The sequence below is a fragment of the Peromyscus maniculatus genome, chromosome 18 (assembly GCF_049852395.1).
Source record: "Peromyscus maniculatus bairdii isolate BWxNUB_F1_BW_parent chromosome 18, HU_Pman_BW_mat_3.1, whole genome shotgun sequence".
Lineage (NCBI taxonomy): Eukaryota > Metazoa > Chordata > Mammalia > Rodentia > Cricetidae > Peromyscus > Peromyscus maniculatus.
Window position 1 is genome coordinate 52,858,871 of NC_134869.1, and position 14,637 is coordinate 52,873,507.

Sequence of the window (14,637 nt, forward strand, 5' to 3'; positions counted from 1 at the left end):
TCATACACCCCCTATCAATTTCCCTTACTGTGGTAACTGGGTGCTACCATTTCTTCCTCAGTTGTGTGGAGTCTGCTACACAGAAAACATTGAAAGTATCCAGAGGAAGCAAGGTGGGAAAAACCAACACCTGGTTAGTTTTCTGTCAACTTGATTCAAGCTAGGGTCATGTGGGAAGAGGGAACCTGAGTTGAGCAAAGGCCTCCATTAGACTAGCCCGTAGGTGGTGTTTTCGTGAGTAATGAATGATGTGGGAGGGCCCAGCCCACTGTGGGCGGTGCTAACCCCTAGGCAGGTGGTCTTGGGACATATGAGAAAGAAAGCTGACTGTGAGCTAGGGAAAGAGGCTGTAAGCAGCTTTTCCTTCAGGATCTCTGCTTCAGTTCCCGTCCTGAGCTCCTGCCCTGATTTCCCTCAATGACCTGGAATAAACCTTTTTTTCCCCCACCCTAAGTTGCTTTTGGTCATGGTCTTCATCTCTGCAGAAGAGAGCAAACTGGGGCGCCAGCCATTCTTGCAAGAGTGGTAAAAAGGTATTCTGTGGAGCAAAATAAAAACAGTGTTCATCTCCTCTCATTTGGAAAAAAACGTACTAAAGAGTCTAAGTGTCATGATGGAATGGTGGCTGGAAGGAACGCCGTGTGCATCTAAACTTGCACCCTGAAGGCACGCACCGGAGCTGTGATGGACAGCTCCGATCGCCATGATCGTCATGTTCGTGAGCTGGAGGAGCAGCTCGGGAACGAAGTACTTGCCTAGAAAGCATGAGACCTGGTTTCAACCCCCAGCACCATAAATGAATAAAAAAAGATTAAAATGAAAAATGAAAAACTAAAAATGCCAGGTGCTGGGAGTCTGGAGGGCTGTTTGGTGTCTCCTCATGGCTCTGAGTTCAAGTACAACAGAATCCCTGGGCTGGGTTTCCTAAACATCGACAGGAGATAGGAAACCAACCCAGAAGGGAGCCGCTGGACAGGGCTGGAGGCAGCTCAGAGAGTCAACACAAAAGCAGCTCTGGTTACCCTCTCAAGGGACCAAATGTACAGCCACATTGTCTGATGCTCCCTGGGCTGGCCCCCTCAATTTCCTCCCAGGCCTCCCAGGGAAGACCTCTCGGGCCCTGGCTGCTTGACTGAGATGCGTGATCCTCATCCAGGCTTTCTCGTCTGTGTTGACACAAGACCACGAGAAACCTGAGGGAAATTTCACCCAGGGTACATACCTCATCCCCGTGCATATTAGCCACATATTTGAATTCTGGAATTCCGACTCTGTGTTCCTTTGGAGACTTCCCCACGACGAGAACCCACAGGTTTCTACCTTCACAGGGAAGAAGGAGGAAGAGAAAAATAAGTTATCTCGTAAAATGACAACTGAACTCTGAGAGAATGGGAAGGGAGGCACGCTTCTCCCTCCTGGAGACTTTACAATGTCATGGTGACTTATGTTCATGGGACGAACGTTTCCATGCTTCAAATGCTCATTATTTACCATCAGAGTGAAAAGAAACTCGGCTTAATAAAAACATTTATTATCCTAGAATGTAATTTAAAAGAGCAGTATATTAGGTTACGTTGATCTTATTTTTCCAAATGTTTACATACTGTGTTCTGGGATCCCGGAGCCTTGTAGCAGCAATCTTGCTGAAACACACAATTATACAGTGAAATCACAGTTGATGGTTGACTGGAAGAGTGCCATAGCTTATAAGCAAGAAAGTAAAACTTATAATTCAGGAGGGAGATTTTTTTTAAAGTAAGGAAGGTCTTGGATTCTTGTCTCATACTGTAGGCCTTGTATTCGAGTGCTGATGTGGCCTTGACTGTACCTTTGTACCTTTTGTGTTGTGTTTTGTTCTTTCCAGTGGTGGGAAATCCAAAGCTCAGCACACCAGCAAGGCATGTGCTTGCCCACTGATGAACATCCTCTCTCACCCTCTCCTTGTTTTTTTTTAAAGGCTTTGTTTATCTTTATTTTATGTCTATGAGTGTTTGCTTGTATGCTTGTATGTCTACACATTGCATGCATGTGTGTATACCTCTTGTATGTCTACACATTGCATGCATGTATGTATACCTCATGTATGTATACACATGTATACATGTATGTATACCTCTTTTATGACTATACATTGCCTGCATGTATGTATACCTCTTGCATGTATGCAGTTGCATGCATGTATGTATACCTTTTGTATGTATACACATGCATGCATTGTATGTATACCTCTATGTGCCTGGTGCCTAGGAAATCAGAAGAGGGTGTTGGATCCCTGGGAACTGGAGTTACAGATGGCTGTGAGCTGCCATGTGGGTGCCAGGAGTTGAACCCTGGTCTTCTGGAAGAGCAACCAGTGCTCTTAACTGCTAAGCCATCTCTCTAGCCTCCCTCTTTGGTGTTTTTGAGACCAGGCTGGCCTCCAACTAACAAGTCTCCTTCGTAGCTCTCCCAAGTGCCAGGGTGACAGGCATGAGTTGCCATGCCTGGCTTTGTCTGTGCATTTGAGTCTATTGAGTTCCGTCAAGTAAGCCAGAAACCACAGCCCGAGCTAAGAGTGCCAAGGAAAAGCTTGCAAGTCCCCTTTTGGCTGCAGACTGCGATTCAGGCAAGCAAGGGCAGAAACAGGGTCACCGAGGCTGTGTGTGTGGCAGGCCGTACAGCTGGCGCTCTGCCCCAAGTAATCATAAATGCTTTCTTGTCGTGAACCACTGAGCGGGACTGCTGATCAAGCTTCACACCTGAGAAGCTATTATGCAGACTGCTATGATCACACATTAAGAGACTATGACTTGATCCCCAGAGTGAAGAACTGAATCCTTGACTTCAATTCTAATACTCCTCCTACCAACCAACAAGACTCCTCTTCAAGGGGCTAAATTTCCAAGCTGGTAACACAATTAAGAAGTCAAACCAGGCATGGCGGTGCATGCCTGTAATCCCAGCACTCAGGAGGCTGAGGTAGGAGGATTGCCATGAGTTCAAGGTAAGCCATGGCCATATAGCAAAACACTGCCTTAACCCCCTCTCTTACCAATAAGCCTAGATTAAGAAGTCTCTTTTGATTTTAAAATTGTCTAGATCTTTTAGTATAGTTTCAGAGATTTATATAAATATATAAACATATATATAAAATTATAAAATAGATATATCATGCATATATACATCAATACAAATACATATATACACACACAGAATCCATGTATCTGTGATAACTGTGCTATATGTGGAATTTAAGAGCCTAGGAAAGGAGCAAAACAGCAACAAATGGGCTAATGCTGAGCAGGCGTCGGCAGGGTTTCAGCTCTAGCTCCTTCAGTCAGGGACACCTAGGGGCTGAGGAAGGCTCAGTGTCCCGAGGGACCAAGGGGAAGCACACACTGGGCTCATCTTTTTCAGCATGTATCCATAATGAATTGGAATAAAACTTTAGGGAACTCTGCCATGACAGAGCGATGCTTTAAACTCAGCAAAACTACAAGAACTCTTAGACAATGCCCAGAATGTGGTTTAGTTGATTCATAGTTCCTGCCCTATGCAGAGTTCTTGTTCATTCATTCATTCATTCATTCATTCATTCATTCATTCATTCATTCACTCATCAGCTTATTGAAGATCACTATGTCCAGTCATCCATCTACCCTAATTCAGAGTGTACAAATAAGTCATGCTCTACATCTTTTACGAGGGTACCGGGACTTGAGTCCAACATGCTAAACCCGTGTTCTCCCACTTCGTTATGCCTGCAGCCCCTAAATTTCTGATTTAGTGAAGCAAAGCAATATGCAAACATAATCACACCAGTGTGGCATATATAACAATAGAGGCCCCTGTAGGGAGCCGTTCTGTGTGCAGAATGAAAGAAGAGATGGTTACCCTTCTCCCAGCAGGAAACTGTAACGCACTCTACAGGGCTCAAAACACGATGCTGCTTCTGAACAGGATTCCAGAGAGACTCTGGCTTTGCCATGTGGGGAGGGACACACTCCACCCCATCATTTCCCCACCTGAAGTTAGTTACCCAGAATGCCTCCATTCCCCACTGCCGGGAGCTCTCTGGTCATCTGGAACTTCAGTCCTACAGGGTTAACATTTTTACAGGAAACAAAGTTGTATTTGTTTGTTTGTTTTAATGAGGCAGCTGTTAATCATGGTTCTTTGAGTTTGTTCTGAGAAACACTTTTTTTTTTTTTTTTTGGTAATTATTAGTGCTTCCAAGGATAGGTCATCACAGGTTTGTATTGAGTATAGTCTTGCTCCTCGTAGTCGAGGGGAAAATTCGGTACCATCGCAACAACAGCTGCTGTTCATAATTCAAAGTCTGCAGTCACTGGCTTGTCCCATACATGGCAGTGAATGACAACAAAACTCTACTTGAAATGGATACCCAATATTATTTAGTATAAAGGAAATCAAATCAATCAAATGTAAGTGGGAAAAAAAATCCTTCAGGGGGAAACTCTATCCCACTTTCAGTGTGGACGACCTCTACGTGAACTGCAAGACAAGAAACTGACCTTGAGTGACCTCAATGGCTCCAAGTCTGAGAAGGAGGTGCAATCAAGTCACCTGAAAAATGCAGAATCCTCTTGGCATGAGGACCCTCATCAAGGGCTTTAACCACCCTCTCTACCAACACTGGGCCCTCTAGCTTGGACTCAAGTACACAAACAAAAGACAAACCACTTGCTTTTAACCCTATAGTTGCCAAAGTAAAATTTAAGCAAGTTCCCCCCCCCCCCCCCCAGTAAGGTTGAAAATACTTGATTTCCCAAAGTTGTAGCAAATAACAGGGATGCTCAAGAGATCTGAGTTAGGTGGGGAAAAAAAGCTCAGCAAGTAAAACAGCTTGCTGGGTAAGCCTGAGCCGAAGTCCTGGTGGAAGGTAAGAACCAGCTTTCTCCTTACCACTGAGCAAATGAAACTCGGATTCAGGATATATCAGTATCTGATTTACTGATATGGGTTTGACAGAAATCCTGGGCTTGTCACATGGGTGCTCAACTGGGTTTGTATGGGGGATCAGGAAAGGATGTATAGTTTAGAAGCATTCACTGAAATGTAGAAGATGGGCTCAGTAGGTAAAAGTGTCTGCCACCAACCTGGTGACCTGAGTTTAGTCCCCAGAACCCACAATGGAAGGAGAGAACTGAGTCCTAAAAGTTACCCTCTAACTTCTACACGGGTTCCAGGGCACACGTGTGCCCATGCATATTCAGATCACATACGCATGTGTACACATAATAATAATGGGTACTTTCTAGATTTAGTTATATAATTATGTTATGTGTATGTGAGTTTCGCCTGCACCTATGCATATGCATTACGTATATGCCTGGAGGTCAGAAGAGGGTGTCAGCTAAAACAGCGACCTGCATGTGCAATAGTGGCGTAAACGTTATTCATGTAACCAACAACTTTAAAAAATTAGATTTAAGGACCACTCAGTGTGGAAACCCAGACCTTCCACTGCTAAAATAGCCAAGAACCTGAGACTGGATAAGTCATGGGCCTAGAGGAAAACTCACTACTCTTATTCTGCTAAAGGAACGTGGCCATAAATTGACTCCTGGTGACATATGGCTATACCTATAGATCAGTGCCTCACTCAATCCTCATCAGAGAAGCTTCATCTCCCGGTAGATGGGAGTTAACAGAGTCACAGCTAGACAATGTGCATAGTGAGAGACTTTGAATGCTGTCCTAAATGGGATGTCTTCTTCAAACTCTTCCTCTCAAGGCTCGGGGATCTATGTGGAAGACGAATCAGAAAGATTGTAAGAGAGGGGCTGGATGACGACCAAGGACACAGTGTCTTCCAGACACGACAGGCCTGATGCCCACATGAACTCAGAGACTGTGGCAGCATGCCCAGGACCCACACAGGCTCAAGCCTGCAGACATCATCCCAGCACTGAGAGGAAATGGACACAGAGTCCCACCCCTAACCAGGAAGCTATTTGCAATTGATACTTGTTGGGAAAAGAAAATCAGTTTTCTATAATGGAATGTCACTGGGTATAATCAACTGCACTCCAGGGCAGACCCCAGGCCCAGGAGTAGTCGGCCAACACGAAATGAACTCCATGTTTTTTTTTTTTTTTTTTTTTTTTTTTTTGAGACAGGGTTTCTCTGTGTAGCCCTGGCTATCCCAGAACTCACTCTGTAGACCAGGCTGGCCTCAAACTCACAGAGACACACCTGCCTCTGCCTCCCAAGTACTGGGATTAAAGGTGTGCACCACCATGCCCTGTCATTTTGATTTTTTTTTTAAGATGGGCTTTTTGTTTCATTTTGTTTTGATAATTTTTGTCTTAATGGCTTTTTGTTTGTTTTGATTTTTATTTCTGTGTTGAGAGAGAGAAATATACTACCTTAATCTGTAAATTAAGCTTTAAATTAAATAATGGAGGCATCGAGAAAGGAGCTAAGTGGTAAGGAGAGAAAACTAAATAGTTTATTTTCACATTTTGAATTTCCCAATTTTTAATTAATCAGCACACGAAGATAGCGTTTGTTAAGCACAGCTATTATATGTCAGGGTCTATGTCAGGTTCACACTTCATGCTGTTTGATCCCCATAACCTCCGTGAGGTGGGCGAGGGCCACAATTTATAGCCAAGGAAACTGAGTTCAAATCCAGTCCCTTCTGATTCCCAGACTTTTTTGACAACACCAGACTGCTCCAGTCTCCAAGTGCATCCTGGGAAAAGGCCCCAGGCAAGCAGTGCCACGTCCTGTGGTTTACCCTGGAGCGGATTCTGCTCGCTGCCTGGCAGTGACTGAACTGGAGGCTGTGTTCTAGGAACATTCCAGAGTGGGTGTGGATGTAACAATCTGAGGGTCCCAGTGGACACGTCCAGGGAGGAGCAGGGACCTTGAATGGCCCTGTCATTGGAGCAGAGAGCCGCAGATGCAGTTTGTCATGAGTCTGTCAAATGTACGATCTGGCACTCAGACTACTAAATCAGTTTCCGGTTTCCCAGACTTCCACGTGTCTCTCTGTGACCTTACAAGTGCCCTTTGACCTAAGTCAAAGCTTGTGAGCACTCCCCCTGTGTACCAGGTTTCAGTTTCCTCAAAGATCAGAAGGAGTAATCAGCCCACCGGAAAGCTGCTACAAGGGTGCCCAGGAACAAGTTATTATTGATTGTTTTGAGTTCCTTTAACTCTTCCTGAAGATGATCTTGGATCTGACAGCAACCCTTAAGGGCATTCCCCTACGTACAATCCCATTACCATGCACACAAGAGGCTTATTACGTGCAACATGCAAATAATGGCTAGTCCACTGAGGAGTTGAGTGCCACATGCTCTCTAGGTTGGTATAACCCCAATCTTCAAATCAAATCTGTCTCCAAAGTTCACACGTCCTCTGCATGTGAAGTGGAGGAAAAGAAGTTATTACAAAACCAAAGCAAGCAAGCGCAAGGCCTGGGTTCGATCCTCAGCTCAAACAAAACAAAAACAAAAAAACAAAAACCAAAGCAAGATTAACACACACACACACACACACACACACACACACACACACACACACACACACAAACAAAACAAAACAAAACAAAACAAAAAAAACAACCAAGCGGATGGTAACAAAAGAAAGGCAAAAGGTATGTACAAAATGTCTGGGACTGCTTAGTGTCATTCCCAGCTTAAAAAAAAAATCTCACTTTCATTCATTTAGCACTAACAGCCACCAGCAGTAGGCATTAGTAGTAGCCTTCCACACCCAGGCCTCAGAAGGCTGGGATTCTCAAAGCACAGACCCAGGGCAGCACCCATGTGCCCTGCACTGGTTAGAAACATTCATTCATCTCTGGGTCCCACCAATATCTGATGGGAACTCTGGGCTCCGGGGTGTTCCTTGTTCCTCAAGACAGGGTTTCTCTGTGTAACCCTGGCTGTTCTGGAACTCTCGCTGTAGACCAGGCTCCTCATACTCACTGAGATCCACCTGCCTCTGCCTCCTGAGTGCTGGGATTAAAGGTGTGCACCACCACCGCCAGGCTTCTGGGATGTTTCGGCAAGCTCTCCAGGTACCTCCAGGCACACGCAGGGCAAAGGACCACTTCCAGCAGAAGCTGGTGTGTCTGTCCAGCATCCCTGTTGTTCTGCTGTGCTCCAATCTGCTGCTCAACAAGATGGAAAACACACACACACACATACACTCTCTCTCTCTCTCTCTCTCTCTCTCTCTCTCTCTCTCTCTCTCTCTCTCTCTCTCTCTCTCAAAAGAGCATGGCAATAACAACAAAAACACCCACAAACACAAAGGTCTGAGTTAAGCTCGTTGTGTACCCAACTTCATATGGGGGAGACTTTCAGCTTCCCACCCTGAGGAGAACAGGAGAGGGAAGGAGAAGGGGAGGGGGTCTGTGGAAGGGGTTTGTGAGGTTGCAGATGCTGCCCGGCTTTTTCTGTCTGTTTTTCACCGGGCTCTGCTGCGTTTGCTCTTGTCTGCCCAGCTTCCTCTTTCTTTGGGGCTCCAGGCAAGCGTAGTGACTGTGTGCTCGCTCCAAAGCTGTGGGATCTGGTCTGGTTGTGTTTACAGGGTCTGGTCGACCTTATTTTCACTTGTGTTGTGCTCAGTATAATAGGGCAACCACTGGAGTGCCTCTTTCCAAGTACTGTGAGTTCCACAACAAAGAATTCTAAGAAATCTCCTCCAAATAATTAGCTCACAGACATCACACCTCAGATACCAGTTTACACACACATGAACATACCCATTCTCTCTCTTCCTCTCTCATGCACACAGACATACAGACACACAGACACACAGACACAGACACACAGACACACACAGACACACACACACACACACACACACACACACACACACAGAGGAACTAGACAGTCAACTAGACTACCTATTGGCCAAACTACAAATATGAGACTAAATTGCAATCAGTGGCCTTGACAAAGTCAATGAAGCCGTCAGGGGAAAAATGACCCACTTATAAATCCTGACATGAACATGAATAAAATGAGACATGTGTTCATCACGCAAACAACCACCCTGTACACAGATTCACTTTTTGTTGTTGTTGTTGGTTTTCTGAGACAGGGTTTCTCTGTGTAGCCCTGGCTGTCCTGGAACTCGCTCTGTAGACCAGGCTGGCCTCGAACTCAGGGATCCACCTGCCTCTACCTCTCCAGTGCTGGAACTAAAGGTGTGTCCCACCACCGCCGGGTCTCTACTTCCATTTTTTATTCACTCAACAAATGTTTACAGATGTCTGTCGAACCCGGCATCTGGCCAGCTGAAACAAATGCAAATCACTAACTATTTCATCCGTCAGTGAAGAAAAGGATCCAGAGCGGGGTTCTAGTCCCCGAGACTGGAGCCACTTGCTTTATCTGCTATGGTTCCTGTGGCATCCACAGAGAGCCCGTGTCCTTCAGCAGCACACTGGGGCTCACAGGGTTCTGTCCATCCTGCCTTGAGTAACCCCCTCAGTGCCGCAGGACAGGCTCTAGCCTGCCTTCATCATGTGTTGCCCCCTAAAGAGCCAACATGCGTGAATAGTGTGACCGCAGTGGCCAGCTTCCACTCACTCAAGAAAAACTCCTTTTCCATCTACCCTCCTCCTCTTCTCCTCTTCCTCCCCGGTCGCTATTCCTTTCCTTTCTCTCCATCTCCTCCCCTCCCACCTTGTACATTTTTGAAACAGGCTCTTCCTCTGTAGCCCTGGCCAGCCTAGAACTCGCTTTGTGGACCGAGCTGATGGTGAATTGGCAATAGTCATCCTGCCTCTGCCTTACTCTGAGTGCCGAGGCTAGAGGCGTAGGCCACTTGGCCTCCAACATCTTTTTTATTCTCCTCCGACATATTCCCACCTCCCGCCAGGCTGGGCTGGATGCTCCTCCCGCAGCTCTCCACACTTACTGGGACCACGGGCTATATGCGGGCCAGGAGCCATGATTCTCTGTGCATTTAGTACGGTCCTGGCACATAATACCATAGAGGATCAATTCAGGGACGCTGAATAAACAGACGAGCAGCTAAATGAACAGGCAAATCAGAGGAGGTCAGTTGGAGCTGAGGTCACCCCTGGCCCAGAGATTAGTTGGACGTTTTTGGTTTTTCCAGCATTGATGGAAACATCTGTGACCTGCCAACCGAGTGCCTTCTGGGGTGGGCTCTGGAAAGGAGTCAGTTTTCTAGTTAGTTCCAGAATAGCTGGACCTGCTTGCAGCACTTCCATATAAGTGAGTCCTGAGGTTCAAAGCAAACATCTGGTTCTGGGTTAGACTCTGCCAGTACACACTGAAGGATGGGGTTTCATCTGCTCACACATCTGTCCCCCTGGATGGAAGCTTCGAAGCTAGGCTTCATTTTATTTCTCAGGTGATGGGGTGGTTTGCGGAGTTTTCATTACTAAATGAAAGGCCTTTCCATTTTTATCTATCTTTTTTTTTTATTAAAAAAGAAAAAAACCAAAGCCTTAAACAATGCCAGGCATCAAACCCAGGATTTGTGTGTGCTCTACCAAGAACACAAGCGCTTAGTGGCAAGCCCTCTACCACTGAGCTTTACCTCCAGCCTGATGGTACGTTTTTAATTGAAAAGGGGAAAGAATGTGTTCTCTTCTTCTGTTTGATTTCAGCATGGTTAAGGCTCCTAGAGAACACAGGAATGCATGTCATCAACGAGCAGCCATCAACCAAACAGAACAGCCAAGGTGAATCCTCATCTTCGTCCCCTGCTACCCTCCACTCTCTAGGTCCACTTCTCTATTTCTTCTCCTTCCCCACACCACAAACTGAAAATTATTCATGTGTAATGAGTTTTCAAAAAAAAAATAGACATAAATCATCATGTCCCAACCATCATAATGTCTGTTTTTTTTCCCCTAGTCTTTTCTTTTTTTTTTTTCACACAGAGACAGGAAATTTGTTTTAAATCCCCAAAGCTGGAAAAAAAACCCTCTAGAGGTCTCATACTATAAAAAGCCCCAGCTTCCCTTATTGGTCCCTTGGGGGAGAGATAGCAACTCAATCTGCCTCTCTTGAAGGGCAGGTCAGTAATCATAATGAGAAGTTGAGCATCCTCTTGAAGTGCAAACAAGTCCTTAAAGAGATGTCTTAGATATCCCTTTAATGTTTTTGGTGTTGGGGTAAACCCAGGGCCTCACACATTTGCTCTGCCATACACACTCTACACCTCCAGTGTCTTGGGTTTTAAAAGATGCGGTCGCCATTGCAAGCTCTACAATGGATTGCCCTTCGGGATTTCTGTTTTATTGACAGAAGCATTCTGGTTCTGGGATGACGTTGGGCAGGTTAGACCCAGGACATACTAACCAACTGGCCTGCAAACATACGACATAAAGGCCAATGGGTGGGTCAACTCGAGACCCCGACACAGCATAAAAGATAACAGTGGTCAGGATAGAACAATAGTAATCGTGGTCACTGCGCCAGCTCAGGCCTCCGAACACAGGAATAAGGATGAGGGGTGATAGTGAACAGTACCTAGATTGGATCAAAGCGACTTTAGAGATCTCTCTCCACCAGAGGAACAAAGGCAAAGGGTTCTTACCCTTCCCTCTAGAGAACTTTGCAACGTTAGGTGGACTTAAGCTCTTTGACATGTTCTTGCATCCTATACATTTACTTATAACAGTCCGAACTCTGGATAACGGGGGATTCTTCTAGAAGATGGCCTGGGAGAGGCACAAGGGAAGGACAAGAGAGAGAAGAAAAATCTAAGCCCCAGTGACTGGTTGACTCAGACCTCTTATTTATTTTTAAAGAGTATTTTTTTTTTTTTTTAAAAATAAACCAACTTTTTTTTTTTTTGGAATTAAAATCAAATTACTGTGGTGATATTTTATTTGTGCTCTTAACAAATAAAGCTAGCTTACCTGGAGATCAGAGGGCAAAGCCAGCCAGTATATTAAACATAGAGGTCAGGCAGTGGTAGCACACACCTTTAACCCTAGCATTCGGGAGGCAGAGATTCATCTGGATCTGTGAGTTCAAGGCCACACTGGGAACAGAGCCAGGCATGGTGGCACACGCCTTTAATCCCAGCACTAGTGAACCATAGAGGTCTGGAGGTCTGTACAGACAGACAAGAAGTGATAGAGCTGGGCGGAAAGAGGAAGTGATGTAGCTGGGCAGAGAGAGGAAGTAAGATGGCAGGGCACAGAAAGGTATATAGGTGTGAGTACACAGGAAGTAGATCTCTTGGGCTGAGGATTTCCTACAATAAGAACGTGGCAGGCTTGTTCTATTCCTCTGATCTTTCAGCTTTCACCCCAATATCTGATTCTGGGTTTTTTATTAATAAGACTGTTTAGCAAATCCTGTTACAAATTACATCATTTTCCTCCTTCCCCTTCTATCCTCTAAGCTCTCCTCTATGTTCCCTCACCCCATCTTCTCTCATGCGTAGCCTCTTTTCTTTGAGTGCTATTATAATCCTATAATAATACTTACATGTCTATCATCCCAAGACTGACCACTGGGGATTGGAAAACCAACAGGGGGCTCCTCCCCAGGGAAGACTACTTCTCCCATCCTCAGCATTATTTGGTTGCCTGTAGTCTGTTGCCCTCCTTGTCTAGGAGGGTGCTTGGTGAGATTTAGCGAGTCTACCAGAGTCATCCTTGCCCAGGTCTTGCTTAGGCAGCCATAGGGTTGAGATTCCACAGGTGTTGCCTCCCCAACATTTCTAAGGGGAAGCAATCTCACGGCAGATTTCCTGGTCCTCTGGCTCTTACAAACTTTCCACCCCATCTTCCACAAGGATCCCCGAGCTCCATGTAGGTGCAGGAGTCGCTTTGTGGATGGATTGGTTGGGGCCGGGCACCACTCGGCCACTGTTCTCTGCATTGTGGTTCGCTGTGGTTTTCTGTAATGGTCTCCATCTGTTGCAAAGGGCAGTCTCTCTGATGATATATCGCTTCCTTGCTTGCTTTAATTAGACGCTCGACTGCTTGATTGGAACACTGCTTGTGTTTTGTTGAATTCTTCTCTTCAGGGAGCACAAGGACCGAGAGACAGCTGTTGAAGTTGGGACCAGAGGAAAAAACCGGGGCCCTCCCCATGACAGTGAGATTGCAGTCCTTCTAGCCTAACTTGTTGTCAATGTCCTCATCATCATTGTCTTTTCTTCTTCTTCTTCTTCTTCTTCTTCTTCTTCTTCTTCTTCTTCTTCTTCTTCTTCTTCTTCTTCTTCTTCTTCTTCTTCTTTTCTTCTCCTTCTCCTTCTCCTTCTCCTTCTCCTTCTCCTTCTCCTTCTCCTTCTCCTCCTCCTCCTCCTCCTCCTCCTCCTCCTCCTCCTCCTTCTCCTCCTTCTCCTTCTTCTTCTCCTCTTCTTCCTCCTCCCTTCTTCTTCCTCCTTCCTCTTTCTCTTCTTCCTCCCCTCCATCTCTCCCTCTCCCTCCCCCCATTTCTATAGTGAGGGGTAGAGACTTGCATACCATAGTGCATGTGCAGAGCTCAGAGGATATCTTCGTGGAGTTGGTTCTCCCCTTTTCCCTTTACACGGGTCCACAGATTACACTCTGGCTGCCAGGCTCTCACAGCAAGACCTTTTCCCTGCGGGGCCATCTCGCCAGCTGCAAAGTGGTGTTCTTACGTCATACTGTGTCTATAGATGCATACTTCTGTAATTTATGACTGGGTTAATTTTGAGCCACTGACTCCTCCCCCAAAAGGTGTGTATTTGTAGCCTGCTTATCCTTATCGTTATTTCCCTCTATTAGGAGAACTCATCTTTTGGTGACAGGGAATAAAGGTCATTAATTTGCTAGTTTTCCCGGAAGCTATTCTGGAGAAGAGAGACTAATTTTGGGCAGGCTCTTCCACCCTGAGTCTGAGCCAGAAAGTCTTTCACTCTAATGGCAAGCAAGCCAGGGCCTTGAATGAAGGATGGCACACTCCCAGAACCAGCAAAGAGTCTAAAGTCACCCACATGAAATTCCTTCAGGGACCAGCCTAGGACATTTGATGGATTTGGTGGACAAAGATGGACTGTTCTTACTATTGTTATTTTTCTGGATCTCATTTGCAGTGCTGGGGTGGGGTGGGTGGAACCAGGGTCTTGGGCACGTTAGGCTTGTTACTCTATCACTGAGCTACCTCCCCATCCTTATTGGTTTTTGAGACATGGTCTCATTATGCAGCCCAGACTGGCCTGGAGCTTGGGATCCTCATACCCATCCTTCCTCAGTGCTGACACTGAGCCACCATCATGTCTAGCACCGTTCTGACATTTAAATCTCCAAATGGATCACTTGCTTGGTAAGGAGAGCAAACCTGTATTTGAGCGGCATGCTGCCTGCCTCCCAAACAGCGTCTTTCATCTCTTAGATACTGTGCACACGGCATGGTACTCACTGGTTCTAAAAGTGAAGCGCCAGCCTTTAGATCCTGCCCTGTCACTCGCTAGCCATGTGACATGGGACAAGATGCTTCATCTCTTCCAGGGGATCACTTTTCTCATCTATGTCATGGGATTAAGAGTACTGATTCTTTATGGGATTGTGCCCTATCACTTAATCCTCCCAATCCTTAGAACACTGCCAGTGAGCTGAGGAGGTAGCTCAGTGGTATAACACTTCCCTAGCCTGCTCGAGGCTGTGGGTTCGAGCCCATGCACCACAAAACACAAACAACTACAAAA

General features: G+C 45.9%; 1 protein-coding gene across 3 annotated transcripts in view; it reads right to left on the bottom strand.

The window, feature by feature from the left end:
• Cpm (carboxypeptidase M) overlaps positions 1-14,637 on the bottom strand; it is a 79,319-nt gene that overhangs the window by 25,029 nt on the left and 39,653 nt on the right. For all 3 annotated transcript variants that reach the window (XM_076554194.1, XM_076554195.1, XM_076554196.1), the window contains exon 3: positions 1,223-1,316. In XM_076554194.1, the coding sequence (XP_076410309.1) occupies positions 1,223-1,316 (94 nt within the window). The remainder of the gene's footprint in view (positions 1-1,222; positions 1,317-14,637) is intronic.